The 14,653-nt window shown below is 38.4% G+C and overlaps 1 protein-coding gene across 1 annotated transcript; it reads left to right on the plus strand.

Moving 5' to 3' along the window:
* Window positions 1-452: 452 nt before the first annotated feature.
* LOC119085536 lies at window positions 453-1,030 on the plus strand. Its single transcript, XM_037195952.1, has 3 exons — window positions 453-529; window positions 607-820; window positions 883-1,030. The coding sequence occupies exons 1-3, from the start codon at window positions 460-462 to the stop codon at window positions 962-964; spliced, it is 366 nt and encodes a 121-aa protein (XP_037051847.1). The 5' UTR covers window positions 453-459; the 3' UTR covers window positions 965-1,030.
* Window positions 1,031-14,653: the final 13,623 nt, after the last annotated feature.

Below are 14,653 nucleotides of genomic sequence, written 5' to 3' on the forward strand. Positions count from 1 at the left end.
AACAAACACAAAAATTCACAGAATTTCCGCCATTTTGGAATGGAAAGTTTTTTATGTTTGTCATGTTGCATCGCCATGTTTCTTTTGTTTAAATCAATCCAGTTTTAGACATCAACGAGAAAGGTCGTGTACTAGTTCCATTTGTGGTTTAATAATTGCAGTGAAATTAAAATGACGTCGATTACAGATGTAAGTGTGATAGTACAACGAATTGTGGTTTGTGCACGCAATTAATCTGTTGGCGAGCGTTGGCACAAGTCACAGTTCGGTACACAAGAATTACGCAAAATTTTCTCACGCGATTTTGGTCTTCGTTTTCCTCAGGAAATCCAACGCTACAGGAAAGAGGCACGAAATTTTTATCGTTTGACGATGAAATATCAAAAAGAAGCTGAAAATGCGGATGATCTTCAGAGCAGATTGGTTCTACAAACATTAGTTGAATACAACGTTGCAGAGATGGATCGTTGCAATTGCTTCGCAGTGTCCCTATTGTTGGAACATAACGTCTACGCAAGGAATGGTAAGGGTAAGTGTTTCTGAATTGATTTTTTTTTTGTTTTCGTTTCTTAATGCAACAAAATTTCTTTTCATTTTTGCCCACAGAATTTTTTGACATGCATGGACTACAGGTCGCTGAAGTTGCTAGTTGCCTCGACATGTTACTGGACGGTCGAGTGAGTCAACTTCGGGAGGTGGTCGAACGCAGTCAGGCGTGGCAGTATTTATACTTGATCACCGGTCAGGGCAAACACAGCCGATATGGTGTGCCGCAAATAAAGAACGCAACCGTCGATCATTTAACGAAACGGGGACTATGGTAAAAAAAACTAATTTATTCTCGTAATCTCGGAACCATTTGACCAACGGTTGTTCCATTAGTTTCAGGTCAGATGACAGGAATGATGGCTGCTTGATTGTTTGGATCGACAAAGATATGGCCTTATCTTCAGAGCTGCGTTGAGCATTCGTTTGGTTAGCTTTTCATGGTGGAAAACGTTTCAACGTCAGAAGCAACACTTCGACCACTTCGGTTTGTGTCAAGTTGCCTCCGCTTTTTGTGTAAATATAGGATTCCTGAATAAAAGATATTCATTCCAATTGTGGATGTCCAACTGACAACGATGTGTTTCATTTCTTCCACAAATTGGTGACCCCGACTTTGAACATTTACTGGTAAACCACGAGTCCGCAATATTATCTTATGATAACAAATTGCTAAAAACTTTGATTTGATTTTTACAATAGGCTACTTCCAAGCAATGGTTAAGCCGAATAAAATGAACTGAACACTAACCGATGTCATCCATAGAACCGTAACCACAACTTATTTTTCTTTGTTATTTTGACAATTGCATTGTCAATAATGTTGAGGTTATGGCTCTATGGATGACGGTTTGACATTTCACTTAACCTTGGAAGTAACCTTTTCAATCAAACTTTTAGAACAAACGTTATTGTTTCACTGTCCAGATCAGATAGCTGTGGAAACAAAAACTAAAAACCCTTCTCACACATCTATTGAGTTTACTACTTGATAATGGTTGCAGGAAATAATGCTCTTAATGACGTTCCATTGGAAGAAACAGATGCAAATTTACCACCAGAAGAAACACCAACCAGATGAAGATACCACCTTTCTGGAAAGAAGACCCCACAGTTTGGTTTCTGCAAGTTGAAACACAATTTCTGTCTGCTGGCATAAGATCTGATAATACGAAATATAACCAGCTTGTTGCCAAACTAGACACTGATACTACGGCTGTCAGTAATGTAGTCAAAAATCCGGTCGAAATCTTAGATTCTTAACGAGCCATCAGAACAGTCGGAGCGTTTGCTGCGACTGAGCCCCGTACAAACCCGTATATCTATTGCGTACGTGACCGTAGTGCGTCTGTCACCCTACTTTGACCGTAAGCCTATTGCGCCGGTTAATGTAGTTAAAGTAAAATTATTATGGAATCTGTACACCTTAGAAATTGCGCATAGCGCAATTACGAAGCCCCGTACGACGTTCCTTTCAAATGAAACAAAAATCGCCCTAAAATTTTAATTTATTGAGTATAAATACACATAGGGCCCTAGTACCGGCCTTAGTCCGAGGACCCAAATTTAATTTTTTTTCAACAACATTCTATTCGGCCTTCGATTACCTTCGAAATCAAACAAAAATTACGAAAAACGGACCCTAGTAGCATTTCACTTCTAAGGCCCTAACTCACGGTCCACTCACCCGATTTAAAAAAAACTTTTTTTTCCTGGATTGGTATTGACAATACCTATCATTTGCCATGTCATTTACATTTCCATCGTTTGTTTTGCCATAAATATCACCAAAAGACCTTAAATCACTTAAGTGACCCTAACTCACGAAGGGCCGACCCGAATATGCCCATCTTCGAACTTAGCCTCACTATTCCGACTATCTTTCAGGGAAAAAAAATTTTTGAAATCGGATTTGATTTACTCAAGATATCGACGTGACGGACAGACGGACAGACGGACAGAAGGACAGACGGACAGACGGACAGAAGGACAGACGGACAGACGGACAGAAGGACAGACGGACAGACGGACAGAAGGACAGACGGACAGACGGACAGAAGGACAGACGGACAGACGGACAGAAGGACAGACGGACAGACGGACAGAAGGACAGACGGACAGACGGACAGAAGGACAGACGGACAGACGGACAGAAGGACAGACGGACAGACAAAATTTTTATTGCGGATTCGTCAGCTATGAACATAGGCAAACACTTTGCCCTTACCGTCTGCTTCGAATTCCATCAATTACACACGGCATCGTAATCCTATAAGCCCCTTTGTACTTCGTACGGGGCTAAAAATTGATTAATTAATGAGTTCACAGAATCAGATCGTCAAAAGCTTAAAACTCATTTTTCCAACCTTTCTCTAAATGGTGAAAAACCTTCTACCTTACTACGTAAGAATCTTACGTCGTAAGATACAAGACAAATCTTGTAATAAAGTTAGCAACAAACTCCTACATGAAATATGGTCTAATCGATTGCCACAACAAATTCAGTCCATTTTGACTTGCGTAGGTACTCTTTATAATATTTTGGCTATTTACAGGCGCCTGCGAATAGCCAATATATTATAAAGGGACTATTTGCAGGCGCCTGCGAATAGCTGAAATAGTGTAGCTATAATATTCTCTTACTGTCTAAAAATGTTGTAATTATGTGTTACAGAAATGATGCTTCAAACTATTTCTTCAAATTTTACCACAGTTGTCGATCTACTACTCTGTTTTCCTTCTTGCATATGTTCATTGGCTCAATACATTATATAATTCGCGCCATCAAAAACTTTATGTCGTTATCACTGCGACGTTGGTTAACTGCCTCTCACGTGACAGTTTGTAAAAGGAAAAAACTGTGTTTCCGTAACAGTTTGTAAGCCGAAGGCGCGGATCATAACCCAATTCGTCAAAATAACCATTTGGACATAGGTGCATATCATTTTTTATGTGTTCATGCAAAGATAAACTAAAACTCCCTCTCCAAGCTGATGCATAATGTCAGTCTCATCACACAGAGACATATAAAAACTGTTTCTTAAGTAACTCACTGTTTGTCTTCTTCTTCTTCTTTTTCAGCCTGTTTCTATCCACTGCTGGATGTAGGCCAGAAGAAAAGATTTAACATGTTATCAAAGTATTGCGATTCTATTAAATCAAAATAAAAAATTGTACAGTTGATTGTACATACTCAAGTAATCAATTCAAAGTTTTAGAGGCGGTAAGATGTAAAATCTCATATGAAAGAAAGATTTTCCATGTTATCAGAATGTAAGAATTTCAGTCGAATGTATCAAAATAATAAAATGAGTTCAGTAAGTTGAAACATAAGTTGTATAAAATAATACATTCTAATAATAAACATAACGAAGGTCAGTTATAAATTGTAAATTGGTATATTTTGACTAAATGCATTAATTAATACGTAATTGTTGTAACTCCAACAGCAAGTCGATCGCAGCCAGCGATTAAAATATAAACGATCGATTGTGCTTTGCAAATGCGCAGAATAAATACGAACGTTGAAAGGGCAACACGCCTGAATTAAGTGTTTATCCTCAAATCCCCCAAAGTCCACATCCTATTCGAAGAAACTAGAGTCTAGCTGGTAGCTAGTCGTACTGGTTAGTGTTGAAGAATCAACATTTGGCGCCCCCGGGTGGACTTTTGGGGCTGGATTAATCATAAATTGTCGACGTATGGACAATTTGTGAAGTGACGGTCAATTAATGGACTAACGATGTCAATGGGACGAATTAAATCGTCAGTGGGACGAATCAAATCGTCAGTGGGACGAATCAAATCGTCAGTGGGACGATTTGTGAATATTGGCTTCAATGGTGGGAGCAAGAAGAGAGAATGTGAGGATCGATGTATGGACCACACACACGACAGTGGACAAATCATGCAATGTCAGAAACGAGTTGGTCGATGTATGGATCAATCGTCGAAGTATGGATTAGTTTTAATAAATTGTCGACGTAAGGACAATTTATGAACGAATAGTCAATGGGACAACGAATGCTCAATGAGACAACGAATGGTCAATGAGACATCGAATGGTCAATGGGACAACGAATGGTCAATGCGACACACCCTAGTGAAGAGAAGTCGTCAATGGGACACACCACAGTGAAGAGAACAGGGAAGAGAAGTCCTCAATGGGACGCATCATAGTCAAGTGAAGTCGTCAATGGGACGCATCGCATTCAAGAGAAGTCGTCAATAGGACGTATCACATTCAAGGCATGGCGTCAATGGGACACAATCCGTCAATGGGACACAAGCCGTCAATGGGACACAAGCCGTCAATGGGACACAAGCCGTCAATGGGACACAAGCCGTCAATGGGACACAAGCCGTCAATGGGACACAAGCCGTCAATGGGACACCAGCTGTCAATGGGACACAAGCTGTCAATGGGACACAAGCAGTCAATGGGACACAAGCAGTCAATGGGGCAAGATCAGTCATCAGTTGAATGGATTTACTTGGATCAGTTTTGTCGACGTATGGATAATTCAATGGTTGGTGGGACAACAAAGATTGAATCGTCAATGGGACGAACTTCTGTAGAATGAATGAAGGGAAATGGTTAGAGCGAAAGAAATGGGAATTATTGTAAGAAAATAATTGGTGGGAGGATGTTGTAACTCCAACAGCAAGTCGATCGCAGCCGGCGATTAAAATATAAACGATCGATTGTGCTTTGCAAATGCGCAGAATAAATACGAACGTTGAAAGGGCAACACGCCCGAATTAAGTGTTTATCCTCAAATCCCCCAAAGTCCATATCCTATTCGAAGAAACTAGAGTCTAGCTGGTAGCTAGTCGTACTGGTTAGTGTTGAAGAATCAACAGTAATGCTTACTTCTTGCATTGATTCCAAACAATGGAATTTGTGTCAAAGAAAATAATTGAAATTGTTATAAAACATAACGAAATGACAAACTGAAATTATGCAACATGACTACAATACAAAAAGTATCATCAACGTGCAAAAGAAAACAATAATGAAAAAGTTCTAGAATATTTAGTATAGCAAAATTATTGTATAAAATCAGAGAAACAAGACTAAATAAACCAGTTACCTTCAACAACTCAACCGAGCTTTTTACATATAACGGGTCTCTGAGCTCAAGAGACCCCAACGATGGCAATTGGTCACTCCAGCCAAGCTCACAGAGAGCCAATTGCACAACATACAAAACCTCTTTAAATCCACACAAAATCAACAGCATTTTGAGATTTAACACGATCCATTGCCATTTGCTGCCAGTTTGTACCTGCAATATTCTTAATTCCGTTTGTCCATCTCTCTGGTGGTCTACCTATAGCTCGTCTTTTATATGGTCGCCAGTTCATGATCTTTTTGGTCCAACGTTCGTCTCACAATAAGGGTCTTTATCGATAAAAAATATAAAAACGACTGAAGGTAACATTTTATTTTACTCCCTTTCAGACTTATCTTGAAAATGTATGGAAAAAATCGTTTTCTTCGAAGTCGACTATGGAAAAGGATCTAGGTGAAGACTAAGTTAAGTGGCTTTGATCCCTATTTAGGTCCCAGAACTCAGATCTGAAGTCATTGTGTGTGTACATTTTCATTAAACTTTATCTTTGTTGAGGACAGCCGTGATTATTTTGACATGAAGTGAGTGCGTTCGGGATAAATAAGCCGATCAGCCATACCTTCTCTATACCTTCATTGTAAATTGTTTCTTACGTAAATAACATTTTGTAAAAGGAATAAATTGCCCCTCACGTGACATTTTGTAAATGGAATAAATTGCATCTGTAAAGATTTATTTTTTCGAACTTCGGTATTTATACAAGCGTTTAGAAGTTGGAATTTTAGTTGATTTGGTTTTTAATTTAATTAAGACCTTTGGCAATATTTTAAAACCATGAATTACCTGCGAATACCATGCGTATAGACTGTTTGCGGTTAATTTACATTAAATAAAAGGTTAGACGCCTGCAAATAGTCTCATTATAATATTTTGGCTATTTGCAGGCGCCTGCAAATAGTCACTTCGTTTGACTTGTTCCTGCGAACCGTTGCAGCGCCAAGTAATCATGTTTGACAAAATCTATGAAACCTTAGACAAAACACCGATCCCACATTGGTTTCATTGGTTTCGCTGGTGGAGGTAGACAAACTGGTGTATCTGGTGGATGAACAATAATCGTCGCATCAGATTTATTCTCGTCGATCGGACCAGGGGCGGATTAAGGTTTCCAGCGCCACTGGCAAACGGAATTTAAGCGCCAATTTTTTTATTCGAAATTCGTAAATATAAATAATAAACGAACATTACTGCTTGTTCAAGACGAACGTTACGTTACGGAGAGTATTGAAATGTAAGATAGTGTTAAGATAGAAGTGGAATAATAGTAGGTTACAGTGCACCCTGTGAAAATGATTCATTACATGGGGGAACAATTTTGAGATACGAGGTATGCAACTACCCGCGTCAAAATAACAGTTTTCAAACCGAGGCGCTTAAACACACACGCGTGAGTTGCGAGTTTCAAAATTGTTCCCCCATGTAATGAATCATTGCAGCAGGGTGCACTGTATTCTATTTTATTGCTTGCCCATGCGAAAATTGATTCTTACATATCAATTCACGGCGTAAGTCAGCTGAATATTCAAAAATAAAATGTTAAACACAAACCAAACGCAGCGTCTCATATATGGGTGATTCGCGATATTCTCATATCGGTTTGCGTTGAAATTTATTTTTCAATTCATCCACTGATTCACCAAAATTGAAAATCTGAAGCGCAATTATAGAGTGAGTTAAATATAGTTGATGCGCTCAAAATATAATTTTCCAGATTATTGCACCATTTCTTATGGCGCAATAATATTCTCACTCTAATTTTAGAGCGAATACACAATAATCTAAACACATAGAAAAATGTGGAAACTGCGGGAAAAAGACCGAATTCGACTTTTTCGAAGAATTATTTTCATTTATTAATTTTAATGTTACCCAAAAACAATAGATGTGTCTTCGTCTTCGATTGTTTGTTGCTTTTGGCAGCTTACAATCCAGACACGAAAACTAATCCATCCACAGTCTTCATTCCAGGTTTCTGATATATGTGTGCCTCGCGTTGTACTTCTCTTGATTTAAACATTGAAATAAATTAATAAATAATTTTCTTGTCGTACGCTAAAGGTAAAGCGTTCGATACGCTTCTTGTTTCAAAAATAATAACAATAAGACATACAGCACGAATCCAACAAAATTAATTTACATTTTCGTCTAATCCACGCATCAACACATCAACACAACACATTCGACATCTACCGCTCGCATAAAATTCATTTTGTCGTTCGACAAAACGCCGTAACAAAAACCCGAAAAAAATGCAAACGCAGTTGTACATGTAACGTACGACAACTGTATGTATATGTTTGTACCGAAGTTTTCAAAATGTGATTTCGTCGTAAATACTAAACATTATGTTATGAAACTTTGGGCACTGAAAGATCTAATTTGGATTCATCATTCTCAACTTTAATATCAAAAAAATGTTTCGTTGTTAAGACATGGCAGGTATGTGAACATGGACAATGTCGTGGAAAAATCGACGGTAAATGCTCATTTTCACATACCTGCCATGTCTTAACGACGAAACATTTTTTTGATATTAAAGTTGAGAATGATGAATCCAAATTAGATCTTTCAGTGCCCAAAGTTTCATAACATAATGTTTAGTATTTACGACGAAATCACATTTTGAAAACTTCGGTACAAACATGTACATACAGTTGTCGTACGTTACATGTACAACTGCGTTTGCATTTTTTTCGGGTTTTTTTTACGGCGTTTTGTCGAACGACAAAATGAATTTTATGCGAGCGGTAGATGTCGAATCACTTGTGTCCTTCCAGTGCTCACTTATGGAGCGGAAACGTTAACTTTAACGAAAGCATCCGAAGATAAATTGAGAGTGACACAAAGAGCCATGGAACGGAGTATGCTTGGAATAACACTCAGAGACAGAATGACGAATCAATGGATTCGACAACAAACCAGGGTCGTTGATGTCATGGAAAGAATAGCATCTCTGAAATGGAGCTGGGCGGGACATATTGCAAGAAGGACAGACGAACGTTGGACCAAAAAGATCATGAACTGGCGACCATATAAAAGACGAGCTATAGGTAGACCACCAGAGAGATGGACAAACGGAATTAAGAATATTGCAGGTACAAACTGGCAGCAAATGGCAATGGATCGTACGAAATGGAAAGAAGTTGGAGAGGCCTACATCCAGCAGTGGATAGAAACAGGCTGAAAAAGAAGAAGAAGAAGAAGATGTCGAATGTGTTGTGTTGATGTGTTGATGCGTCGATTAGACGAAAATGTAAATTAATTTTGTTGGATTCGTGCTGTATGTCTTATTGTTATTATTTTTGAAACAAGAAGCGTATCGAACGCTTTACCTTTAGCGTACGACAAGAAAATTATTTATTAATTTATTTCAATGTTTAAATCAAGAGAAGTACAACGCGAGGCACACATATATCAGAAACCTGGAATGAAGACTGTGGATGGATTAGTTTTCGTGTCTGGATTGTAAGCTGCCAAAAGCAACAAACAATCGAAGACGAAGACACATCTATTGTTTTTGGGTAACATTAAAATTAATAAATGAAAATAATTCTTCGAAAAAGTCGAATTCGGTCTTTTTCCCGCAGTTTCCTGTAAACTCTAGATATGAAAAACGGGTAACTACTAGTGTAGAGAAAACAAGATTATACGAATTTATCAGATACAGTAAAATGAGCGACTTCACTCAATATCTCTCACTACGTACATTGTCAAGAATCGATTAGCGTGATCTCGTAGGTATACTTTTGTGTGTTACTGTGTGTGATATATTTTGTGTAAAATTATATTCCATTGATACTTTGACTACAATAAAATAAATGAAAAATTGATTAAACGTTCATGTTACATGCTCAATATAAAACAGAAAATCTATCGAAACTATTTATTAAACAACCGAAATTATCAGAGCGTCCGCCACAAACTTTTCAAACAAACAGAAAACACAGCTCCGCATTCTACACATAAATAGTACATTGAATGACAAGGGGCGAAAGTAAAAAAATTCAACCGTGTGCGAGAGTTGATGCCCGCGCCGAAGGCAAGGGCCTCAATCGCACAGGTTGAATTTTTTTACTTTTGCCCCGAGTCGTTCATACTATTTTTTTTGATACCAACATCGAAAGTTGATACGTATCGCAAACAGCAGAACAAAATGTTGAAATATGAAGGCATTTAGCCAGAAAATGCGGAAGTCCAGGGGGCGGCAGCCTCCTGGTATATCAAAAATTTAATTATTTAGCCATCACAACAATAACCACACACAAAAATTAACAAATAACTAATAAATCATTAGCAACAAAAATTATCAGCTTCGTATGTTAATTTCAATAAGAGCACTGGCGCACGCTTTATTTCAATTTTGATCGCAGTACACTTATTGACAAGAGTCGACTATTACATTATGTAGTATTATGTAGTCGACTTTCGCATTATGTATATTGACTTTCGCTTTATGTATTCTTTCTTTCTCCCCGCTCAAACACATAACTTGCATTTTTTTACTTTCGCCCCGGATTTCGAGGGCGAAAGTATCAACTTTCGATGTTGGTATCAAAAAAACACAGTTGTAATGCGTCAGCTCACACACCGAAGGATTTTTTAGTGACATCTGACAACACCACTTAAATGGTTTCATTGAATTGAATCATCTGTGTGATCAAAGACTTACAGTAACATAGTTGAAGTGTTAACATGGAAAGTTGTTCATATTTGGACCTACAAATGGATTTTCATGAAGAGATTTGGGGCTCCGATTTCGAAATGGACAACCTGGCTGCGACACCAGCTGAATTGAAAAACCTAGCTGAGACAATCGAGCTGGGACACCAGCTGAATTGATCGAAGCTGCTGAAGAAGCTGGCAAAAAGTTGTTACCCGAAAAATCGTTGCAGCGCTACGAACAGGTGTACCGAAAATTTGTGGAATGGAAAAAAACGAAAGCCGCTACTTCGAATTCAGAGCGGGTTTTGTTATCGTATTTTAAGGAACTGGCAGACGTGAAAGGACTTGCAGCGTCATCACTTTGGGCGAAATATTCGATGATCAAAAAGACATTGAGCATAAAAGAAAAAGTCGACATTTCAGGATACGCACAGCTTGCGGCATTTCTAAAGGTCAAGTCTGAAAATCACGAGCCGAAACAGGCGAAAATATTTACGGAGGAAGAAATGCAGCGTTTTTTGGTTACTGCACCTGACGATCTCTGGTTAGATGTAAAGGTAACCCTACTTGTGCTTTTTTTTTCTCCACGTTTTCGTAGTGCCACTTATATAACCTCACTTTTTCGATTTTCTATAACTTCAGACAGTGTGTGCATTCGGAATCTTGGGTGCGTGTCGTACTCATGAACTACCGCAAATTCGCATGGAACATATGACACGCTACAGCGACATGTTGTATGTATCCATTCCAAAGCCCATAACAAAGACGAAGAAAGACAATACGTTTGCAATAACCGGTGAAATGTTACGCTTCGTGCAGAAATACGAAAGCCTGCGTTCAAGTCATGTCAAAACGGACCGTTTTTTTTGTGAATTTTCAAAAAGGAAGGTGTACCGTTCAGACTATCGGAAAGGGAAAATTCTACAAGATGCCCGCTCGAATTGCGACGTATCTAAATTTGCCTGAGCCGCACCTGTATACAGGTAATTTTGTACAATCAATATGAATCGTTTATAAGCAAAGCAATAATCCGTTCAACAAATTATATGCAGGTCATTCGCTGCGGCGTTCATCCGTAACCTTTCTCGCCAATACTGGGGCAACCATCGAAGAAATCAAACGTCACACTGGTCACAAATCAACAAAAGTAGCAGAAATGTACATTGGGGATTCCATTGCGCATAAACGCAAAACGAGCAACGTTATTTTATCATCGTTGGGATCTGCTTCTCCAAGTTCCATGTCGCCGTCGTCGACGATTTCGATAGCCGGTACTTCGACCGGAGTACTGCGTGCCCGCGACCATAACGTTGCCTATATCAAAAAAGCGTTCGATTATAAGCCTGTGATCTACACTAAACAATCTCCATTGAATTGTACGTCCACATCAATCGATCTCAAGGACAGTACCGAGAACGACAGTACCGAGAACGACAGTACCGATGATACTAGCGTGAATGAGTACGACCGCAACACGCATGGTTCACACGGAACGTCATCCATTCGAAACTGGAACGGTTTACATGAAGGGACATGCGATGGTCGATTGGTTGACGACAATGGTCAAGATAACGTCGGGCTCTATCATCTCAAGTGCATCACAGCGGCAAAGACAACGACCATGCTGATGGTGAATTATCGCAAGTGTCTGTGAGTCAACACAACTTCCTTTCGCGTTTAGAGAAGCACTTCTCTTTTTATAAATGTGAAGGTACAATCGCTAAACCGAACTGGTGTGCATACGTTATTTTGCACCAGCTGGTCCCATTTGGAATTGTATGTGACCAGCTGGTGCAAAATAATGTATGCACACCAGTTCGGTTTAGCGATTGTACAACAATCAATGTGAATGCAAATCAATCGGAACCAGACCGTTCCTTTAAAAAACAAAAGAGATACTGACAGCTGATGAACGAATAAAGAATATGAATAAGAAACTTTTTGACTTTACTTCGGCTGCAACTAACTTAACAGTTACCGAAACTTATTGCTAACGACACACGATTGAGGTGGTGAGTATCTCAAAATTATTTTAAATCTTTGCACTCAGTGCACTGTAGTCTATTTTATTGCTAGCCCATGCTAGTAAACCACCGAAATCGGCTCTCATTTCTACAAAATATCCCGAAAACAGCACTAATCTCAATAGACGTCAAAACGATCGCAGCAGTTGGCTTGTCATTCTGTTGTTTTTCCGTTTTAGGATAATGCATTAACTTGAGGAATAATTTTGTTGTTTTTGTTATTTAGACTAAAAATTTTGCAGTGAAGTGAAGTAAATTGTGTTTAACATAAGCAAAGTCTTCGAATATAAGTGAAAAATACTCAAATAAAACTCTTTGCCATATGTTTTCATTACAAACATTGAAATTATTGCTAGAACTAAAATGGCTGAGGCTTTGAGTTTTCTGTTTCTTTTTTAGCCCCGTACGAAGTACGAAGGGGCTTAAAGGATTACGATGCCGTGTGTAATTGATGGAATTCGAAGCAGACGGTAAGGGCAAAGTGTTTGCCTATGTTCATAGATGACGAATCCGCAATAAAAATTTGGGCCGTCTGTCCGTCTGTCCGTCTGTCCGTCACGTCGATATCTTGAGTAAATCAAATCCGATTTCAAAATTTTTTTTTTCCCTGAAAGATAGTCAAAATAGTGAGGCTAAGTTCGAAGATGGGCATATTCGGGTTGGCCCTTCGTGAGTTAGGGCCACCTAACTGATTTAAGGTCTATTGGTGATATTTATGGCAAAATAAACGATGGAAATGTAAATGACACGGCAAATGATAGGTATTGTCAATACCAATCCAGGAAAAAAAAGTTTTTTAAAATCGGGTGAGTGGACCGTGAGTTAGGGCCTTAGAAGTGAAAAGCTACTAGGGCCCTATGTGTATTTTACATATAACTCGAGTAAATTTCATATGTTTTTCGTAATTTTTGTTTCATTTGAAAGATAATCGAACACCGAATAGAATGTTGTTGAAAAAAAAATTAAATTTGGGTCCATGGACTAAGGCCGCTACTAGGGCCCTATGTGTATTTTACATATAACTCGATCAAATTTCATCCGTTTTTCGTAATTTTTGTTTCATTTGGAAGGTAATCAAAGGCCGAATAGAATGTTGTTGAAAAAAAAATTAAATTTGGGTCCTCGGACTAAGGCCGCTACTAGGGCCCTATGTGTATTTTACATACAACTCGAGTAAATTTCATTATTTTTTCGTAATTTTTGTGTCATTTGGAAGGTAATCGAACGACTAATAGAAAGTTGTTGAAAAAAAAATTAAATTTGGGTCCTTGGACTAAGGCCACTACTAGGGCCCTATGTGTATTTTACATAGAACTCGAGTAAATTTCATTCGTTTTTCGTAATTTTTGTGTCATTTGGAAGGTAATCGAACGCCGAATAGAAAGTTGTTGAAAAAAAATTAAATTTGGGTCCTTGGACTAAGGCCACTATTAGGGCCCTATGTGTATTTTACATTGAACTCGAGTAAATTTCATTCGTTTTTCGTAATTTTTGTGTCATTTGGAAGGTAATCAAAGGCCGAATAGAATGTTGTTGAAAAAAAAATAAATTTGGGTCCTCGGACTAAGGCCGCTACTAGGGCCCTATGTGTATTTTACATACAACTCGAGTAAATTTCATCCGTTTTTCGTAATTTTTGTTTCATTTGAAAGATAATCGATCACCGAATAGAATGTTGTTGAAAAAAAAATTAAATTTGGGTCCTTGGACTAAGGCCGTTACTAGGGCCCTATGTGTATTTTACATATAACTCGAGCAAATTTCATCCGTTTTTCGTAATTTTTGTTTCATTTGGAAGGTAATCAAAGGACGAGTAGAATGTAGTTGAAAAAAAAATAAATTTGGATCCTCGGACTGAGGCCTATGTGTATTTATACTCAATAAATTAAAATTTTAGGGCTATTTGAAAGTTTTGTTTTATTTGAAAGGAACGTCGTACGGGGCTTCGTAATTGCGCTATGCGCAATTTGTAAGATGTACACATTACATAATAATTTTACTTTAACTACTTTAACCGGCGCATAGGCTTACGGTCAAAGTAGGGTGACAGACGCACTAGGGTCACGTACGCAATAGATATACGGGTTTGTACGGGGCTCAGTCGCAGCAAACGCTCCGACTGTTCTGATGGCTCGTTTTCAAATGATTTAAATGTCTTTGCTACAGTCAAACTCACGCCACTGCAAAATTTCGGTTTAAAAACACAAAACATCAACAATTATTGTCATTTTTATGTTGAAAAGCACACAATATTTCAGATGATGCACTCTCTTTCATCTGGCTGCA

This window comes from Bradysia coprophila, unplaced genomic scaffold (genome assembly GCF_014529535.1).
Source record: "Bradysia coprophila strain Holo2 unplaced genomic scaffold, BU_Bcop_v1 contig_94, whole genome shotgun sequence".
Classification (NCBI taxonomy): Eukaryota; Metazoa; Arthropoda; class Insecta; order Diptera; family Sciaridae; genus Bradysia; species Bradysia coprophila.